Source organism: Aquarana catesbeiana, linkage group LG09 (assembly GCF_042186555.1).
Source record: "Aquarana catesbeiana isolate 2022-GZ linkage group LG09, ASM4218655v1, whole genome shotgun sequence".
Classification (NCBI taxonomy): Eukaryota; Metazoa; Chordata; class Amphibia; order Anura; family Ranidae; genus Aquarana; species Aquarana catesbeiana.
The window spans coordinates 19,432,993-19,455,210 of record NC_133332.1 but is presented as its reverse complement, the minus strand read 5'-3'; the positions used below and the strand labels follow the sequence as shown (position 1 = coordinate 19,455,210).

The 22,218-nt window shown below is 41.8% G+C and overlaps 1 protein-coding gene across 4 annotated transcripts in view; it reads right to left on the bottom strand.

The window, feature by feature from the left end:
- Positions 1 to 8,720: 8,720 nt before the first annotated feature.
- Positions 8,721 to 22,218, bottom strand: part of DIAPH2 (diaphanous related formin 2) — a 1,573,862-nt gene continuing 1,560,364 nt past the window's right edge. For all 4 annotated transcript variants that reach the window (XM_073598133.1, XM_073598134.1, XM_073598135.1 and 1 more), the window contains one exon: positions 8,721 to 10,003. In XM_073598133.1, coding sequence (XP_073454234.1) covers positions 9,939 to 10,003 — 65 coding nt within the window. In that variant the 3' untranslated portion in view covers positions 8,721 to 9,938. The remainder of the gene's footprint in view (positions 10,004 to 22,218) is intronic.

Genomic DNA, 22,218 nt, shown 5'->3' with positions numbered 1-22,218 from the left:
ACAATACCATTTCCTTTTTTCATAAACCTCCTAGGACTCAGAAATTTACAAGAAATGAGAATGGGGATGTAAAGTAACAGAAAACACTGCTTTATTTTATACAAAATGCCATGTGAGTGCACAGTTGGTAAATAAGGGATGCTGGAGTCATGGTGGGGGTCCTATGATTTCAATGGATCTGGAGCAGTTGTCCCCTTAGCAAGCCTTTGCTATTTATAAAAAAGCATCGGTGACTCTTTCACTTCAAAGCAACTGCAGTTTTAAATGTACTGGTTTTTAACTTTCAGGCAAAAAGTGGGCAAGTCTGCATACCTCTCCTGCCATGGCGTACCAGCTTGACTAGAATCACTGTTGGTCAACTGGTAAACAGTGTTCAGTGGCTACCACCAATTGGAGCTCCTTAGCTTGTATTCATGCAAACATTTCCCAGCCTTAAGCTGGCCATACACTACTCAAATTTCAGTTAATTCCTGCAAATAAAGGCTAAAATTCAAGCCATGGGTGGCCCTGTCAGCAACGCTTGGCTTAGCAAACTTCAAGTGAAAATCTAAGAAGCTGGGTTGAAAATTGTCAATTGTACAGTAACTATAGATGCAGTCAAAGTTGGGATATTCAGGCAGCTTCATCCATCCATGCTGTTAAGCCCATGTGTGTATGGCTAGGCTTAGAAATGCAATGCTTTTCAGTAACCATCCAAGGTTAAGCTGTCCATGCAAGATGCTGGCCACACTGAAGGACAATGTAGTTCTGAAGTCCATCTGAAACACATCTAATGCTCCATACACAAGATGGGACTTTCCGACAACAAAACCGTGGATTTTTGTTTGACGGATGTTCCCTCAAACTTGTCTTGTATACACACAGTCACACAAATGTTGGCCAACAATTACGAACGTGGGAACGCGGTGACATAGAAGACGTACGATGAGCTGAGAAAAAGGAAGTTCAATAGCCAGTGTGGCTTCTTCTGCTTGATTCCGAGCATGCGTGAACTTTTGTGCGTTGGACTTGTTTACACACAAACAGAAATTCCGACAACAAAGTTTTGTTGTCGGAAAATTTGAGACCCTGCTAGCCAACATTTGTTGGCGCAAAGTCCGACAACAAATGTTCGATGGAGCGTACACACGGTCGGACTTTCAGCCAAAAAGCTCACACCCAACATTTGTTGTCGGAAAATCCGATCATGGGTACGAGGCATTAGACTACAGCCATGATGTCTCCTAACCAAAAACCACCACTTCCTTAATGCATTTCACTAAGTGGTGGTTGTTGGGTGGAGACATCATGGTCACAGCTACTTTGTGGATGTTCTAACAAAATAATCCAGAAAAGCGATGATTGGAGTGCAGCTCTTATTCATTAATTTTTTTTCCAACGACGAGTGAAGATGGGCTCTTTTTGAGCAGGCACCTTATTAGCTCATAGACCGAGGAGCAGGTCTGAAATGCTGCTGTGGGATTCAGGATGTTTTAACGTCTAAAGCTGGCCATGGATGAAGCGATTTTCTTTTCTGCAACCACAGGTTTCCCTAATCGACACAGTCAGTGTTGACGGGGAATCCCTCCTGTGGAGTTAGGAGCTATTGTGTTCTCCCGGTGGGGGGAGCTGTCCTGACCGGGAAAACACACAGTCATTTTTGCTAGCGGCTATAGCCGCTGACAATAATCGCAGGACAAATCTAACAGGCTGGTTGTACCAAAGCTGATCAATCAATCAACATGGCTACATTCACCCTGCCCATACATGGCTCAAATCTCAGCTGGTCCTTACTGAACCATCCAGGATTCACACCCTCTATGGCCGGCTTAAGGCTAGCCATAAAAGCATACATTTCTCTAAATCAGTTAATGCTAAACAACATGGATGGAGGAACTTTCACCACCAGCTATTGTATTCAAGCAGCCGTGGGTGTTGAATACCCAAATGGTGACTGCATCTGATTGGATTCAGTCACTGTTCAGCCAACAATTTCCGACTGGCTCCTTTGATTTTTCAGTTGAAGTGTGGGGAGTCAGGTGGTGTTGATAGGGCCACTCGCAGCTTGAAATTTGTCCAGCTCAGTAAGAAACGGTTAAAAATCAAGCCCTGTATGTCCAGCTTAGGAAAGCCGCCCTTTCAATGGTGGTAGCCAGATCATCTAAACCCGCGATTGGTGGAGGTTTAAAGCATCGGTCTCTGATAATCTCTTCCACTTTCTTTCTGGAAATTGAAAACTCTGGTACGTTTTAGATCAATAAATGGAGACATTTATATATACACATTTCAGAAAATCCTAGATACCCTTTTGCAGTCTACATTTACTATACAAACCAGTTACCCGTAAAAGTGTTAGCGTAAGTTCATCCCTAGACCTAAAGCATGCACGTCTACGAGAGCTAATTGCAGCATAAGAGGAGAAAGCAGATAATGTTATTCCTAAGAAGGGAGAATCAAATAAAATGTGTTTTATAATACCAATATAAATTCAATTATCTTCTCAAATCTTACATAAACATCGCAATAAGATAAGCAATAATTCTCTAAAAATAATCTTTTAAAAATACAATATTGTAAGTGCAGAATTAAAAAATACATTTTTTTTTTTTAATCAAACACAAGTAAAAATGTTTCCTTCGTCTGTGATATTAATTGGTTAGCTTTGGTCGTACGCAGTGCTGGAAAAAGTATATTCCGCAGTGATGTAAACGTTAAAACTACATTGTGAGCTGATTAAAGGCTAAGCCCATCTTTTTGATAAGTCTGGCCATCTTTAGCCAAGCGGTTAAATAATCAACATTGTGTTTCGTATTTATTACTTCTTTTGTTTCATTCTGGTTTCTGGATGGTGAAGGTTGAATTTTTTTCACAATGGGAATCTTTTTTGGTTGTCGGTCTACAGCTGTGTACAGTTAATAGTCAACGGAATGTTTCCATATAAACAAAGTTGCTTATATGCAAACATTCTATTGGTAACTGTAGCTTGAAATGTTTTTTTTACCTTTTTAGGTTCTTCAATAGGATGTCCCAGTGGTCTCCAGGATGTCAAAGTGCCCCCTTCCCTTGTCTTTATCTTGTTCTTGGGGCACCATTTCTCCCACTGTTATGAGATCCTATATCTCCCACTGACACCAATGATGAGGATTCGGAATCATTTCTTCCACTGGCACCAACAGTGGGGCACGTTTCTTCCTACTGACATAAAAGATAGGGCACTATTCCTCCAACTGACACCAACAATGAGGCACTGTTCATCCAACTGACACCAATGATGGGGTATTATTTCTCAAACTGACAGCAATGATGGCGCACTATTCTTCCCACTGACACCAAAAATGGGGCACTGGTCCTACCACTGACACCAATGATGAGGCATTATTCCTCTCACTGACACTAACAATGGGGCATCATTTCTCCAGCTAATTCCAATGATGGTGCACTATTTCTCTACTTACTGACCACAGGTGCTATGGAATTTCTGTTACTCCCACTGGCCACCAAGCCTGAGGCATTGCTTCCTCCCACTGACTCTGGGACATTTGCTACTCCCAATGGCCATAGTCTATTCTTCCTAAGACCCCTTTCACACTGGGGCAGCCCGGGCGTTAGTGCTAAAGCACCGCTCGTTTTAGCGGCGCTTTACCACTGTTTACGTGGCACTTTTCGACCGCCAGCGGGGCACTTTGGACCCCCGCTAGTGGCCAAAAAAGGGGTTAAAAATGCCTGTGTTGCAGAGCTTCTGAAGCGCTTTTCAAGAGGTTTGGAAATGCTGCCCATTCATTGCAATGGGCAGGAGCGTTCTAGGAGCGCTGCATACAGCGCTCCCAAACCACCCCAGAAATGCTGCTTGCAGGACTTTTTCTAACGTCCCACAAGTGCACAGCTCCAGTGTGAAAGGGCTTTCACATTCGGGCGGCATGGGAGGCAGTTTTCAGGCGCTTTACAGGAGCTATTTCTAGCGCTAAAATGCCTGTAAACTACCTCAGTGTGAAAGGAGTCTTAAGTCCAAAGGACAGTAAACTGGCCCTTGGTTTAGAAAGTTTGGAGACCCCGGGATATCCCATGAAAATGTATACTGCTTAGTAACCTTTCTACCTTTATATAAACATTGTTTTCTGGGCAGGGTGACACCAGGAGAAAATGGCCACTATTTTTTTTTTTTTTCTTTTTTTTTTATGCACACCCGAGACATACAACTCCAAAAACATGTAGCTCACACAGAGATGATCCGGCATTTACAGAATCATTAATTTTGCAAAATATAAGAAAAGGTACAACATGGCCACCTTGCACTTGTGTCAGTGTTGTGCCATTTCTGATATTTAGCACAATTAAGGAAACGTTGAGCCTAGCATGCATAGATAACATTTGTGCAGCTGTACAAAGGGGTCTCTGGGACTCAGGGGCCCATTTATACTAGATGTGGGCCTAAAGAGTGATGGGGGCCTCTCCGGCTGTCACACAGATCTGGCTAACGTTTATCTAGCAGTGAAATGATATACAGTGAATAGGTGTTTTTTTTTGGCCAGTAGTTGCATGGGGGGGGGGGGGGGCATAATGGGTCACTCAAAGTGGACCTTTGGCGGCTGTCTCCCACTGGAGTAATACATGTTTTTGGAATTGTATGCATCTAAAGCACCCTTTCTCAGCCTTTTCAATACACAGGAACCCTTGAAATAACTTTCTAGTCTCATAGAACCCCCTGCTAAAAATGACTTTATCTACAACTCATGATACATTACTGTGATGGTCAGTTGGAAGAATGACCCATGACCCCCTTACAGATAGCCAAAAAGATCAATGGTGTCAGTGGGAACGTATCTGAAGGGCAGAAATGGAACCCCAGAGTGAGAAACCCTGATCTAAAGTCAGCTCTGCCTGGTCACAACCTTAATAACTGAAGTTGGCCCATAGATGTTTTTCCTGGTGGAGCCATTAACTATTATAAGCTGGTGAAATTGACCAGTTGACCATTGGGTCAGTTGCAACCCAATACATTTTAAGCTCCGCTGGATGGAAGAACTTGCTGAATGGAAGGACTTGTTTACAAAAGGTATCCCTGGTAAAAAATACTATTTAAATTCAGACACAATTTTAGTTGTGGTCTGATTGCTGAGCAATTGTTTGGTAAAAAGGATATTTCAATTGATCTTGGGATTTGGTTTTCTTGAGGCGTCGTGGACCAAGAAGGCAATACATGGTTTTGAAAGAGTTGATCACTTCTCCGCCTTTTCAAATGTGTCAAATAATGGATTAACATTTCATAGGTGATATTATTAAATATCCCTTTTTATCCCTTATGGGGGTGTAAAGATCCGACCCAAAGCTCAGCATCCCAGAAATTCCTGGTCCACCATTCTGCAGACCTGCACTGACATCCAGTCTGTCCTGTGGTAATCTCTGGTCACTGTAGAGGTCCATAGACACACACTGACCACTGTTAGAGTCTGTGTAGGAGCATGAATGTCAAGATCTTCATTTACACGTAAGAAAACCATACAATTCAAGGGGTATTTTTTCTTCTAAGACCATACAATTATGGTCCGTAATTTGGGCAGCCAACTCAGTGGTCACGGCCTTCTGACCAGTTCCAGCACAGTGCCTGAACATATACACAATCATTCATTGTTGTCCTAGTACTTGCTGATGTTCCTCTCTCTGAAACTGCAGCATCTAAGGTATGTCAGGAATTGCAGTGTCCATCATACAGTGACCAATATGTTAGAAGACTTAATAGGCTATGCTCCGGAGTAGGGAAGCTCTGAGATAAGCATGGATGATGAGTACTGTGAGGCAATTTTATATCTCCGTTGCCCATGTTGAAATCCTCAGTGGATGGGGTTTACACATGTGAGCAATCATTTTAACCGAACACTATAGGTTTGTTGTTATTTTTGGTGGGTTACAAAAGTTTTCAAAACTGGATGAGAGTGTGGTTTTGGTGGTCGCTGCTTCTGGATTTTGCCTTAGATCTCTTAGGTTCCTTGTCAAGTTTAATGCTTCCTTTTTATGTTACAGGTGAGATTTTTTTGCAAACCTGGACAACTCATTTTTTAGGAATTAATGAAGGAGTAAAGAGATTATTTTGACCCAGGTAAGCAAATGCTACATAGGTGGCACATCACAAGTACCTTTTACATTTAAAGTAGGTAAACACATTATACTCAATGTCAATCATATTTAACTTCAGTGTCCAATAGAGGAATGGTCTGTATAACCATAGGAAGCCGATTCTCCTTTTCGGGAACAATAAAAGGGTGACACGCATTGGTCGCTGCGACAAGAATCTGCCATTATATAATTCCATCATCTCTAAGAAAACTCAACCTGCATTTGGAGTTCTGTTCAATCACAAATGATTATTTCACATTTCCCACCACTTTGATCAAGGGTGTTTCAAAGTATACAAAGTATTCCGTTTTTTTTTTTTAATTTGATCAGTCTAATTAACTCCAGTTAAATGTAAAGTTCATCCAATTTTAACTTCCAGTTAAAAGCAGTCTTTCTACACAGGGGTAAACTGGGCGCCATGAGCAAGAACAATTTCTTTCTTCAGGATGAAGCCCAATGACCTGCCTCTAAAACAGGTCTGTTGGTTGCTTCGGGCAATAAGAACATTATCCTTATTAGACATGGATTGGCCAGACATGCCAGACCTGTTTACAGATGTATGGATGTGAGGCTGTGGATATTTTTGTTATTGAAGTTCCATATTCAAGTTGATAGACCTTAGTGGCTTTAGTTAGGCCATTCTCACAAGGGAAGGCAATAGGAGGACCACACCAATTATCATACAATCCAAATATGGTTTTTGATATTAGCATAAGATAACATTTTATATACATTTTATCTTATCCTAACATGAAATAATTAAAAAACCTTATTGGACTCTACGATCATTGGACGTGGTGTTCTTATTCCCTTTTCAACATTTGGATCCTACCCAGGGTGCTTTCCCTGAGGTGCATTTGATGAGAACAGCCAAACCAAAGATGGAAAAATCTATAAAATGATTTTATCTATGACAATATGTAACTTTTACAGTAAGAAGATCCAATATAGTAAACAATATGCCACTGCTCCAGGTAGGTCCGCCGTCACAGTCCTTCAAACCCTTCAGGTGCAAGCTCAGCTCGTCTAGCCGTATGGAGTAAAAGATCCAAAAATCCAGATAGCTGCACTCTGAGAAACATCTGACTTTATTAGGACCATGAAAGCACTTGAATACAGCAATATGACATCATGGGACAGGGGGGAAAGTCAAAGCATTTCACACGATTTCAGCACTTACTCAAGATAAGCGCTCAACATCATCTGTCCCCATGATGTTGTATTGCTGGGAAGAAAAGAGTTTCATCTCCATCAGACATGGATTGTTTGGACCAGTTTTTAGATGTATGGATCTAAGGGACTGGGTCGTCTTGTTCAAAAATCCAGAGAGCTGCTCTCTGAGAAACATCCGGCTTTATTAGAACCATGAAAGCACTTGAATACAGCAATATTTCTCTTTGTGGGGACGAAGAGAAAGGCAACGTGTTTCGTACTATCAAAGTGCTTACTTACCTTGAGTAAGCACAGAAATAGCGCGAGACACGTTGACTTTCCCTCTGTCCCCACAATGTCATTATGCAGTATTCAAGTGCTTTTATGGTTCTAATAAAGTTGGATGTTTCTCAGAGTGCAGCTGTCTGGATTTTTGAACAATAAGGTCCAGTGCCTCACATCTATACATCAGAAAACCAGCCCAACCAATCCATGTCTGATGGAGATGAAGCTCTTTTCTTCCCATAGCAGCCAATGGACCTGTTTTAAAGGCCGTCGATTAGGCTTTATGCTAAAGAAAGGTGTTCTTGTTCTTCATGGCACTCAAAAGGTTCCTTTATTTTCAGTGTAGTAATGCAGTCCTTCTTTTTATTATTGTGGAATAGGAGAATGGGCAAAATTTGGACACTATATGGTAGCACAGACAGATCTGGTCAAACACTTACACCTAATAATCAGCAAGGGTGGCATTGCAGTGTCATAGTTAGCATGTTAGGTTAAAAGCCCATTTCTACAACTACAATGGGACATTAAATAAAAATAGTAAAAATTTTAAGTAGCACTTATCTGCACAATAAAAACACTAGTGTGACTGAGGCAAGAGGCCCTCTGACGTGTGCAATATCTGCGTAGACGAGAACATAAAATATGCAAGTTTCTGCTGCCATTTACAAGTAACAGTGCCTCAAGATTACCATAAAATCTTTTTTTTTTTTTACATGAATATATCTCTATCTATAAATTCTCAGCTACATTCTTGCACATAGGCAATATCAGTATGGAAAGGAGAACTCCAGAGAATGATTATGAGGTTTTGTAATAAGTTTGCATACCGTTTTCAGATGCATGGTTGCAGGAGCTCCAAAGTCTCTGACACTGAGAAGCTAATGGTTGGACAAAATAATGGAAACACCTAAAGATGTAATAATAGAAAGCACCTAATAAGGACTAGGGCTCTTCCCTTTAATGTCCATATGTTTGTTTTTTTTTTGAGACCAGGTCACAGAGTAGTGATTAAGTTCTGCAGCAAATCCTGGAGGCTTTCCATTCCCTTCTAAAGGGTTCTGAATTGCAACCAATGTTCCCCTACAGTTTGGCATAAGCCAACTGTGAAATTGTTCCTCCAGATACATTAAATAATTGCGTACCTGTATTTTGAGCACCATTTTCTTCTTTGGAACTCTGTTAGTTGTCTCATGTTTCTCTCAAAACCCAACCATTAAAGTTACAACCTTATTCAATAAAAAGTCAAGCTAATTTTTAAAGGTGATCAACCAGAAATTAGGTTAGCCAACGAAGGATTCTGCTTGGCTACTATGGGTTGCTGCACTTAAATGGACAGTGTCTTGCATGGGCAAAGTGTCAGTGTTCTGCAAAGACAACCTGTCCCAATGCCACTTATACTTGCCTTGCCAGCCACTCCTTTCTCCACTACATATGGGTATGGGGGTGCATATGCCCTGTGACAATGTTGGGGATCAGTAATCAATGACTAGATCTGTGCACTGTCACGTGACTGAGGGAGTAATGTCAGTCCCTCAACAAGTTGATTTTAGAAAAAGTTGCCAGGAAGGAGCATAGGCGAGGTGAATATAGAAGGGTCAAGTGGGCATGGGCAAGGTGACAGTGCCTCTTTTAAGAATTGCCACTCTTTACTGATTAAGGCCATCAGGTATTTACCAGTATAAGTCCTTTATCATATGGTGTTTACTTTATTTTGTCCACCCCCTGTACTCCCCAAGCTTTGATGTGTTAAGTGAATAGTCCTTTAACCACCAATCAGATTTCAGTTTAGAACCGCCACCATAATTAAATATGAATTCTGAGAAGCCTTTATGAGTTGCTATTACACATGGCCCAACCAACGTATGTGCCTTTCCTTTAAACTCACTTCCAACCGCTGAAAACTGACTTAGAGATCTCAGTGCAGGGACTTCTGCAGCTTCCATTAAAAATGACCAAGCAAAGCTACAATAGGCTAATACAGTGTAACATGTACCAGCCATATCCTTACTGGAGTTCCCCTTGTAACGAGGCACTGGAACCGGTGGCCCTCAGCCCCTGAGGAACCACAAACCACAGCAGTGGGCAGGCTGGGGCTTGTAGTTCTTCAGGGGCAAAGTTTTGCCCTTCACCTTATATAACCACACAATCTCTAACACTGTTTACAAGAGGTTTTTTTTTTTTCTTTTTTCTTTAACTCATTTCATTTCATTTCATTTGACACAAGCGCCAGACGCAGCGTCCCTTCGAGACTTTTTAAAGAAACGAAAAGTTGCCTCTTCCTCTTTTTTTGCCAGTTTTTTTTTTTTTTTTTTTTGTTCAAGTGCGAAGTGTAGTACTTTGCCCAATCGCTGATGTTCCTTTGTGGGTCCGTAATAGGCGTAGTGCCAAATTCTTTGTCGGTGCTCCTTGGCTCATGTAGCAAGCGCTCTGCCGTGATGCCTCGAACGTGACCTTTCCAGAGCAGGTAGGCGGTTATCTGAAATGTATAAAAAAAAAGAAGAGACTACGTTAGTTGACGGAGAAGAGAAAAAAAAAAAAGGAGATGTTTGTCAACAGATCTTGTAAAAACTGTTTGAGATGAGTATGTAAATAGATTTCCGGAAGGTGAAAACAGTGCGCCGTGCTGCGTCGGGTTCAGGAGGTCTGCAATCAGCGATAAATTACTTTCCAGATCACAAGGAACAGGGGTGATAAAAGCCGCCAAGGAAAATGCTAACATACTTCCCCTAGAGATGGCGGGGACACAAAATAAACGCAAAGGTAATGGCATGGCAGGAGCAATATGGGCAGGTTTGATACTTCAGATGCCTTTTAAAGTGTGAAGACAGACGGCGGAGAATATTTACGCGAAAGACAGAAAACTTAACAGAACTCCTTGATCTTTTTTTATTTGAGAAAGATGTAACCTTGATAATGTTGCAACTTTAATGTCATGAAAAAAACTAGTTTTAGAGCCCGTTCACACTTGTGCATTGAGGCAACCTGTATCATTCAGATCGGCATGCGAATAGACTGGTGCAACACAGACGTGGATCGGCTTGTCAGACTGCAACAAAATGGCGGCCGTATGCACACAGACACTGATTTCCGGTTGCATTATGTGAATAAAACGAGCAAAAGATGGCTTCAGCTCCTATTCTTCACCTGTAGAGAACTCCTCAGATGCGTTTCTTCCTTTTCGGGGCTTGATTGTAGAGGCTTCCACAATTAAGCCCCAAAAAGGGCGAAATGCATCTGCGGCGGTGCCATCTTTTACTCGTTTTATTCACATTTATGCAATAGGGAGTCAGTGGGGGTTATTTACTAAAACTGGAGCCTTCAAAATCTGGTGTAGCTCTGCATAGAAACCAATCAGCTTCCAGGTTTTATTGTCAAAGCTTCATTGAACAAGCTGAAGTTAGAAGCTGATTGGCTGGCTACCATGCACAGCTACACCGGATTTAGAGTGAACCAGATTTAGTAAATCTCCCCCAGTCTCTGTGTGCAGACAGCTACCATTTTTGGAGATGACAAGCAGACACCACACAACACAAGAATGATCCAACTGTTGTCACCATCAGAAAACCCACCTGGGATAATGGCAAAGACAACTTTAAACTTTTGTATAGTGTAGAATAAATTTGTATAATGAACTACAGAATGGTTTCCATATACAGTATTTTTCAGAGGTGTTCTTTAACACTTTTCATGACTACATTCAGAAGAACATTACAGGGGAGTGCTTATAACAGATTTCTGATCATTTCATCAAGAACACCACCTGCCAGGAAGGCCATGCCAGTAGACAACATGGTTCCTTTAGGAGGACTATTTAAACTGTGTCAGTGCTCCGGATAAATGCTGCTTTGTCTTTCAGCCTTCCCTATGCCCTGTCACCCTATTATTCTGCATCCTGAATCCAGTTTCTCATCCAGCTTGTCTGACCACTCTCTGAACTCTGCCTGCACTGACCCTGGCTCGTTCTTGACCTCCACTTCTGTCTTCCCCATTTGCTTCTCTTCCACCAATTGGCCCCTGACCCCGGCTTGTACCCAGACCACGCTCTTGCCTGCTCCTCTGCACCTGATCTGCCCTCCCAGTGTATGACCTGGCTTGTCTGACTCTGCTAGTCTTCCTGAGGTTTCCAGTACTTGCCTTATATCCTGCTGTGTCTGCTGTTCTACAGTCTGCTACTAGTGCATGCCTTACCTGCCTGCTGTCATCGGTATCGGCCTGCTTCAGTCTGCCATCAACTAACTGTCTACCAGCCAGCCTGCTACACTGAAGACTACTGATGACATCTCCTGCCTGGTGTGGAGACCCGCTCTGCTACTGACAAGACCTACAGGCACTTGTGCCATTCTATGCTCTTGTGCTTTCTGTTCACACTACCAGGGGCCCCTAGTTAGAGATGCAGATGCCTTCCTCATCATTTTAGGCATTGTTACCAGGTTCATGATACCACCACAACCACCACCAACACCAAGTGTGGAATTGTGTTGCAAGACTGTTGCTGACACAGTCTGTGCCTAGCCCTTATTCTATTCAACTTCCCCTCAGGTGACCCCTTTTCCATTCAAGACACCATATGGAGCACTGATGGAACTCTAAAAGCTCGTTTGGGACACTAACGGAATTTTAGATGTTCTTCAGCCACTAGGTGACAATTGAGTACAGCCCAAACTTCTCTGCCAACCTAGCCAATTAGCAATTTTACAAATGTTCTATCAAGAACCATTCATGCATTATGTTCCTGAACCTGTATAATCCCCGTTGTGTTTTTCCAGCGTAACTTTAATTAAAAAGTAATTGGCCTACTCAGGGATTGTACAGATAAATTAAACAATACCTATAATAAAAATGTCCCTGTCTCCTAGGTTGTCACCCACCTGTCAGATGGGTTAACAATGAATATTACAAGAAGACAGCACAGCACAAGTAGGATCCACTGTTGTCACCATCAGAAATAAAGTAGACAACATTCAACTTGGTGTAGAAATACATGGTAAAATTAACTAAAGAGTGCTTTCATATACAATGTTTTGCAGAGGTGTTCTTTAATTCCCTTCAAGGCTACATTTAGATGAACATTAAAGAGGAACACTTTGCACAGAATTTAGACCTTCATCAAGCACTCCCCCACCATGCCAAGCATACAATTGTGTCACAGCTGTCTGACACATGGTCTTGCCTGGCTATTACTCTGCACAACTTCTCCCGGCAATCTCCCCTTCCCCCCCAGAGACCATATGGAGCACTGATGACATTTTAGAAGACCGCATGGAACACTAACAGAATTGTGGATTCTCTTCAGCCACTAGCCGCCAACTGAGTATGACCTAAAGGTCTCTGTCCCCTTGCTAATTAGCAACTCTACTCTACATATGTCCTATCAAGAACCATTCATGTGTCTCTGACATGCTCCCGAACTGGTACGATAACTGCTATCCTTTTCAGTATAACTTTCATTAAAAATAGATTGGCTTCCTCGGGGATTATATAGATAATTTAAACATTACCTGTAATAAAAATGTGCCTGTCTACCGACTGCTCTCCTAGGTTGTCATCAATCAATGCATGGACCATTGTTGTCATGATCAGAAAACCTACATTGGGAAATGCCATGTTCTTTAACACTTTCTAAGACTATATTAAAAAAAAAAAACATTAAAGGGGAGTGCATAGCTCAGAATTCTGACTTTCATGAAAAATCCCACCACCGAGTGTGAAATCGCGTTGCAGATGTATGATACATGGTCGTGCCCGGCCATTACCCTATTCAACTTCCCCCAGCAGTCTCTGCTTACTTTAAAGATACCATATGGAGCACTGATGGAATGCTAAAAGGTCATATGGGACACTAATGAAATTGTGGATGTTCTTCAATCACTAAGTGCCAACTGAGTATAGCCCAAAGGTCTCTATCACTTTACCAAATAGCTACATTACTCTGCATATGTCCTATCGTGTCATGTTCACAAACTGGTGTGATCACAGTTGTGTTTTTTCAGCTGTGGTATTATACTCATGTGGCAGATGCTTTTCCAATGAGTTGTGGCAGTCAAAACTGTATTAACGGGCAGCTCACTTTTATTATATAAAACATAATGTTCACATAGACATCAGTTGCCCATTAAGGGTTTCTTCCACAACAATAAGAACGGTCAACTGAAATTACCAAGCCACCTGGCACCCTTGTTGGCAGCACAGCTGCTCTTCTTACCAGTCCCTCTGACTGTGTTGTCCAGCTCTACTGTTTCAGTTGGCTCTATTAGAGTTTAGTCACAGCACCCTACTGCACAGCCCACTCCTGTCTTGACAGGGGTTCTCCTGACACCCCAATAGGAGCCCGCCTAACTACTGGAATGAGACGTCCTGTATCCTGGCTTGGGCACCTCTGACTTTCTGGGTGAGACCTCTTGTCTCCTGCTTGCTGGCTGGTGCACCTCTGACCCCTGAGTGAGACCTCTTGTCTCCTGCCAGCTGGCTGGGGCACCTCTGACCCCTAAGTAAGAGTAATTTTCATAAAAAATAAATAGGCCGCCTCAGGGACTGTACAGATTGATTAAATATTAGCTTAAATAAAATGAATTTCCCTCTGTGCCAAAATCTCTCAAGGTTGTCAACCTTTCAAATGGGTTTACAAGGGAAATGCCAAGCAGACACCATAACACAAGCATGGTCCACTGTTGTCGCCATCAGAAAACCCATGAGGGGAAATGCCATGAAGTAGACAACTTTCAACTTTTATATGGAATGGGACAAATTGGTAAAATTAACTGAAGAGGGTTTTCATATACAGTATTTTTCAGGTGTTCTTTAACCTTTTCTAAGACTACATTCTTAGAAGAGCAAATTTTAGAAGACCATATGAAACACTAAAAGAATTGTAGATGTTCTTCAGCCACTAGCCACCAACTGAGTATAACTGAAAGGTCTACGTCACCTCTCCAATTAACTACTTTACTCCATATGTCCTATTAAGAAGAACCTTTAATGCGTCTCTGTCATGCTTCCGAACCGGTATGATTACTGCTGTATTTTTCCAGCATAACTTTCATTAAAAATACATTGGCCTCCTCGGGGATTGTATAGATTAATTCAACTCTACCTTTAATAAAAATGTCCCCTTCTCCCAATTGCTCTCCTAAGTTGTCACCCAGCCATCACATAGGTTAACAATGAAGATTATAATAACACACCATAGTGCAATCATCATCAAAAAACCAGGGTAAAGTGCCAACTTTCAACTTTTATATGGTATGGGACAACTTGGTAAAATGAAAAAGAGTTTTCATATGCAGTTTTCTTTTTCTTTTAAAGAGTTATTTAACCCTTTATAAGACTACATTCAGATTAAAGTGGAGGTAAACTCCACTTTTAGACTACAGTGAATATTTCCTAAACTTGCACTGTTTAAAGTGGTTGTACACCCTGTACAACCACTTTTACCTACAGGTAAGCCTATATTAAGGCTTACCTGTAGGTGCTGGAAATATCTCCTAAACCTCCACGGTTTAGGAGATATTTGCAAAAAAGCTGTGCGCCGATGACTACGGCGCATGTGCCGATGTCTACAGCGCATGCGCACTTTAAAAAGGGCAGATCGTGCCGTTTCTAATAGGGGTCGTCCTGTGGCTGGCGAGCCTTAGACGAATGCGTGGTTCCCTCCGCCCAGTCTATGTCTGGATAAATAAAATCCCTCATTATGATAACACTTCCCATCTTTGTTGCTAATCCAACTTGTGATAGGAGATCCGTCTCCCCCTGTGCCGTCAGGTTAGGGGGCCTATAGCATACTCCCAGTATTATTTTCCCCTTAGCTTCATCCCTTTGGAGCTCTACCTATAAGGATTCCACCTCCTCCCAAACTCCCTTAGTGATGTCATCTCTCACATTCACTTATACATTATTCTTGATATACAGGCATACCCCTCCCCCTTTTCTACCCTCTCTATCCCTGCGATAAAGGGTATACCCTTGATTGGTTGCCAGCCAATCATGAGAGCTGTTGAACCAGGTCTCTGAAATTCTCACAAAATGTAAATCCTCCTCGTACAACAGTATCTCTAGTTCACCCATCTTGTGTGCCAGGCTCCTGGCATTGGTGAACATGCCACATAGTTTAGACCGGTCGCATACTATCCTCTTATTGGGTGTTCCGAGATTTCAACTAGGACTTGTTACTATACTTACCTTGGGTTTATGTGCTTTAGTCAACCTACCACTAATGCCCCCAAAACTACCCTCTGGAATATGTTCTGCGCTGACTATCTCTACCTCTGGGCCCTCCCCCGTTGCCTAGTTAAAAAACCCCTCTAACTTTTTGGCCATCTTTACTCCCAGCTGATCTGCACCCTCCTCATTGATGTGCAGTCCATCCCTTCTATAGTACTGGTGATCGACCGATAAGTCGGGCCAAACACCTCCTTACTACACCAGCTCCTCAGCCACTTGTTTACTTCCCTAATCTCCCTCTGCCTTTCTGGTGTGGCTCGATGTACCGGTACTATTCCTGAGAATACTACCTTGGAGGTCTTTTTCCTCAATATAGCTCCCAAGTCCCTAAAATCGTTCTTTAGGACACTCCATCTGCCTCTGACTTTGTCATTGGTGCCAACATGTACCATGACAGCCAGGTCTTCCCCAGCCCCTCCCAGTAATCTGTCCTCCAGATCCGCGATGTGCCGAACCCGAATGCCTGGTAGACAAAATACAGTTCGGCGCTTCAGGTCTTTGTTACAAATTGCCCTCCCTGTCCTTCTAAGAATTGAGTCCCCTACCACCAGAATCTGTCTTTCATTTCCCTTCCCCCCCACTCTCACTGGAGGAGTTCTTCCCCCGGCAGCTAGGAGAGTCCCTCTGCTCCAGCAGTGCTGGTCCCTGACTGGTTTCACCAATGTCACTCAATGGAGCGTACTTATTGGGATGCTCCAGCCCTGGATTGGCCTCCCTGGCACTTCCCCCTCTACCCTTCCTGTCACCCATCTGCTTTTTCCTAGTGCCTGCACCTCTTTGTCTCCACCCGCTTCTGTGCTTGCCCCTGCCAGCACCTGCCGTGGACATTCCTGGCTCTCCTTTAGTATGGAGGGTCTTCTCAGTGCTGACAGTTGCTTCCACAAATTCAGAACCTGGGCTTCCAGGGAAACAATGTGCTTACATTTTGCACAGCAGTATTCGCCCTCGATCGGATGATCAAGGAACGCATACATGCCACAAGATGTACACAGAGTACAAGTGAGTATAGCCTAAAGGTCTCTGTCACCTCATCAATTGGCTACCTTACTCTACATATTGTATATGTCTTATCAAGAACCACTCATGCGTCTGTTTTACAATCTTGAACCGGTCGCTGTTGTATTTTTCCAGAGTAAATTTCATTAAAAACAAATTGGCTTCCTCAGGGATTTTACAGATGAATTAAACATTACCTATATTAAAAATGTCCGTCTCCCAAAAGCTCTCCTAGGTTGTCGCCTTGTCATGTGGAGATGTCTAGCAGACACCATAACACAAATATGGTCCACTGTTGTCACCATCAGAAAGAGGGAAGGGGGGGGGATGCCATGAAGTAGATAACTTTCAACTTATGGTTTTTATGCTGTGGGACAACTAATGAGTGTTTTCATATCCAGTATTTTTCAGAGGTGTTCTTTGACCCTTTCTTAGACTACATTCAGATAAACATCAAGGAGGACCAAACAGTCAATTGCCCCCACCACCACCACCACCACCACCAAGCGTGGAATTGTGCTGCAGTTGTGCTGCAGACACACATGGTTGTGCCTGGCCATTACTCTACATAACTTACCTGGAAGTCTCTCCTTCCCTAAAGGGACCATTAAGAGCACCGACAAAAGTCTAGAAGACCATATAGGACACTAACAAAACTTCAGATGTTCTTCCACCAATAGCTGCCAAGTAAGTATAGCCTAAAGGTCCAGAATAATTAAACATCACTGACAGAACCCTAGAAGACTGAATGCAACACTAACGTAACTGAACAGAAATGGTGGATGTTCTTCATCCACTAGGTGCCAGCTGAGTATAGCCTAAAGTTCTCAGTCACCTCACCAATTAGCTACCTAACTCTACATATGTCATATCAAGAAACATTCACGCGTCTCTGTCATGCTCCGAAACCGGTACGATCACTGCTGTATTTTTCCAGCGTAACTTTCATTAAAAATAGATTGGCCTCCTCGGGGATTGTACAGATTAATTAAACATTATCTGCAATAAAAAAATGAAGTGTTACAAGCGTCACAATATTACTTAAAATATTGTTTAATTATACTCTCATCTGCTTCCCCCAATAAATTTAGTTTCCAAATATGCCGGCTCCTTTTGCAGCAAACCTGGCTTGAAAGTCACTTGCCTGCAACCCATCGACTGCGAACTCCATTAGCAGGTTTTTGAAAAAAGGAGCTGAAAAGGTATAAAAAGATGTATGCGTTTCGCCGTGAACTCGCAGAGTGTTTTTGCGGTTGATTATAAAAGGACGTCCTTGGTGGATATTAACTTCATGGATGACATTTGTTCACAGATACAGGCCTAATGCAAATTCCAATATATATATATATATATTTTATTTAGGAAGGATATTTTATAGTCTATAGAAAAGTTTTTGGAGGACAGGCGGTATTCAAAGGGATAAAAACAATCTAGAAAAAAAAAAAACAAATATGTGGTTTTGTTCTGAGGGATGAATCAGATGTTTATTGCTGTAATAATAAAAGACTTTTGACGTGAGTATGAAGCACATAATCCAAACTCCTAATAGGTAACGGATACTCCTAATGAATAATGGACAGGATCCAGTCCATTGTCAATCATTTTTGGAAGGACGCTAATTTTCTTTGCAAAGCGTGTGTAAAAAAGAGACAGCCTTGCCCCCACAGTCCTGTATTTGTAATGAATACATTGGCAAATTTAATAAAATGAGAAAGCTTTCTTTGGATATTTGAGGATACTGTGGTATTTATGTTCTAGCAAGAGCATGCCTAGGTTCTTTGCTGCCTTACATGTCCTTTTTTTGCATTCAAAACCGATAAAACATTGTTTCCACCTCTTGTTTTTGTGGGTACCACAGTAATGAGGACACTTCCTGGAGATTGTATTGGATTTTGAATGTTTCTGGTGACCCTGTTATACGGTGTTCCATGGATGCTCCAGATGCCACCCTCTTCCTATTTTCTAGGACACTGGTACACCAACCAATGATGCCGCAGCCTTCCCATCAGCATTCTAGCAACTAAAGATGGTGTCATTGGCTGCTAGGATGCTGGTGACTGGGCCGCACAACATCATTGAGTGTAAAGAGGCAGGTTGCCTGCACAATACCAACTAATGACGCAATATGGCCCAGCCACTAGCAATTGTTCTAGCAACCATCTCAGGTTCTACCTACCAGTGTATACAAGGTAACATTATCAAGCTGAGTGAGGATGGGGTGTCTGGCGACGACACTCCAGCCTAAGTTTCAGTTGAGGTGGTCACTTTACTTTGTCTTATTGTCCGCATGCCTAGTCATGTCTGTGAATGTCAGAGTTTTACAATGCCCCATGGGACGTGTAGTTCCGCAACAGCTGGAGGGCCATAGTTTGAAGATCCCTGGTGTAGACTCTACAGAACAGGGGCATGCGGACAATAAGACAAAGTAAAGTGACCACCTCAACTGAACCCTAGAGTGAACTGAGTGAGCTGAGTGAACTGAGTGAGGACAGAGTGTCTGGTGACGACACTCCAGCCTGAGTTTCCGTTAAGGTGGTCACTTTGCTTTGTCTTATTGTCCGCATGCCTAGTCATGTCTGTGAATGTCAGAGTTTTACAATGCCTCATGGGACGTGCAGTTCCACAACAGCTGGAGGGCCATAGTTTGAAGATCCCTGGTGTAGACTCTACACAACAAGGGCATGCGAACAATAAGACAAAGTAAAGTGACCACCTCAAGTGAACCCCAGAGTGAGCTGAGTGAGGACAGGGTGCCTGATGACGACACTCCAGCCTGAGTTTCAGTTAAGGTGATCACTTTACTTTGTCTTATTGTCCGCATGCCTAGTCATGTCTTTGAATGTCAGAGTTTTTCAGTTGAGGTGGTCACTTTACTTGTCTTATTGTCCGTATGCCTAGTCATGTCTGTGAGTGTCAGAGTTTTACAATGCCTCATGGGACGTGCAGTTCCGCAACAACTGGAGGGCCATAGTTTGAAGACCCCTGGTCTACACCAACCACCCTCAACCAAGGTTCCTACAGAGTTTGCTCAGTACTGCCATTGACCTGTCCTTACTAATAGAGACTGGACATTTAGAGACTGGACATTTGAATAGCATCCCTTACCACGGCATGCAGACTTTATTGGGACTGAACTTATGCGCGCCACCATAAAAACTGTGCCACAAAGTTAGCCGGCTGAAGAACGAGGGCAAAGGGCTCTCTTTTTAGACAAGCTGCTCTGCAAGGACTTCTCTCACTGCCAAAATAAGGGGAACCATTGCAGTACACCCGGGTCTTAGTATAGTCAACCCTAGAGTTCACTCTAGCAGCACAGTACACTGGCTGCAGGAAATGTATTACAATAGCATTTACCATTGCCATTAAGGTTATCTGTGCTATTGTCCAATACTGATTTGCAGATTACCAGGTATAGATTAATCTATCTACAGTAGATCAGGGGTCTCAAACTGGCGGCCCTCCAGCTGTTGGGAAACTACAAGACCCATCATGCCTCTGCCTGCGGAAGTCAGGCTTGTAACTGCCAGCCTTGCAATGCCTCATGGGACTTGTAGTTTTGCAACAGCTGGAGGGCCGCCAGTTTGAGACCCCTGATCTAGATAGATCCGTATTCTAAACTACTACAATTCTTTTGTCTACAGAATTGTGTTTAACTTGCATTCTACCTGTTCCTATATGTATATATTGCCAAATACTTGACCTCCGGAATATTTACCCCCCCCCCCCCCCCTTCATGCCATTTTTTGCGATACGGCACTGCATAATTTTAACAGACAATTGCGCGGTTGTGCGACGCTGTACCCAAATACATTTTAAGTAATTTTTTCCCCACAAATAGAGCTTTCTTTTGGAGATATTTGTTCACCACTGTGTTTTTTTATTTTTTGCGCTGTAAACAGAACAAGGCCGACAATTTTTTAAAAAAACAAAACAATATTTTTTAGTTTCTGATATAAAACATATCTAATAAAAAATATATAAAGAATCAAATTTCTTCATAAATTTAGGCCAGTATGTATCCTACTATATGTTTTTGGTAAAAAGAAAATTAATTGGTTTATGTGAACGTTAAAGCGTCTGCAAACTATGGTATATATTTATGGAATATTCAATTATTTTTTTTTTTTATACTAGTAATGGCGGTGATCAGTGGCTTATAGCAGGACTGCGATATTGCGGCAGACAACTGGACGCTAACTGACATTTTTTAATACTTTGTGGGAACCAGTGACACGAATACAGAGATCAGAGCCAAAAATATGCACTGTAGTAATGACACTGGCTGGAAAGGGGTTAAACATCTAGGGCAATCAAAGGGTTAACTGAGTGCCTAGCCAGTGTTTTTGTGTATCGTATATGCTGCTTTTTACTAGAGGAAGAGATGGATTTTATTCCCTGCTTTGCAGAGACACAAAATCCAACCCTTCCCCGCCCGACAGAAGGGAGACCTGCCTTGTTTACAGATCTCCACCCTGTGTGTTTTACCGACAATCGGTGGGTGCCAGCAGACATCCAGTGCCTGGCACCTGCAGATTAGACATGTGCACTTTTTGTTCCAAATTCGTTTTTAAATGAATTTCGACAAATTTGTTAATTCAGAAACATCCGAATTAACAAAAACCAGTTTAACAAATTTTTCCGAATAGTCTTAAGTTTTAATATTCAAAAATTTGAAAATCTGTAAATTCGAATATTTGTAAATTCGTAAATTCTAAAATTCATAAATTCTAAAATTTGGAAATCCAAAAATTTCGAAAATTGGAAATTCTTAAATTCGAAATTCTGAAATAACTAACTATTAAATTATAGGTATTGGAATTTCTTTTCAAATTTGGCTGTTAGTGAACGTAATGAATACAAATTTATCCAACCTTACAAATTATCCGAAATAACGAATGCTGTATCTAAACGAATGGAACGTAACAAATGAATAATAACAAATAACAATAATGATAAAATAAAAACTTTTTATTATTATTATTTATTATTAATTCGATCCATTCCATTTGTTTAGATGCAGAATTTGTTATTTCAGATAATTCGTAACTTCGGATAAATTCGTATTCGTTACGTTCACTAACAGCCAAATTTGAAAGGAAATTCCAATACCTATAAATTAATAGTTAGTTATTATTTACAATTTTGGGATTTTCTTTATTTTGAATTTTCTTTCTTATTTTCGTATTTTCGAATTTGCTAATTTTCTAACTTACGAATCTTCGAATTTGCGAATTTTCGAATTTACGAATTTTCGAGTTTATGAATATACAAATTTCTGAATTTATAAATTTACGAATTGTGATCATAACGAATGACCCGAAAAACAAAAACAAAAAACAAAACAAAAACGAACACATTTTTGGGCAGTGCACATGTCTACTGCAAATCAGCTTCTGTGTGCACCCCCTGTAGGTGGAAGTGTAGATTCACGTATATATACATGATTCTGCACAGGAGGGCCACCCTGTAGCAGTAAAT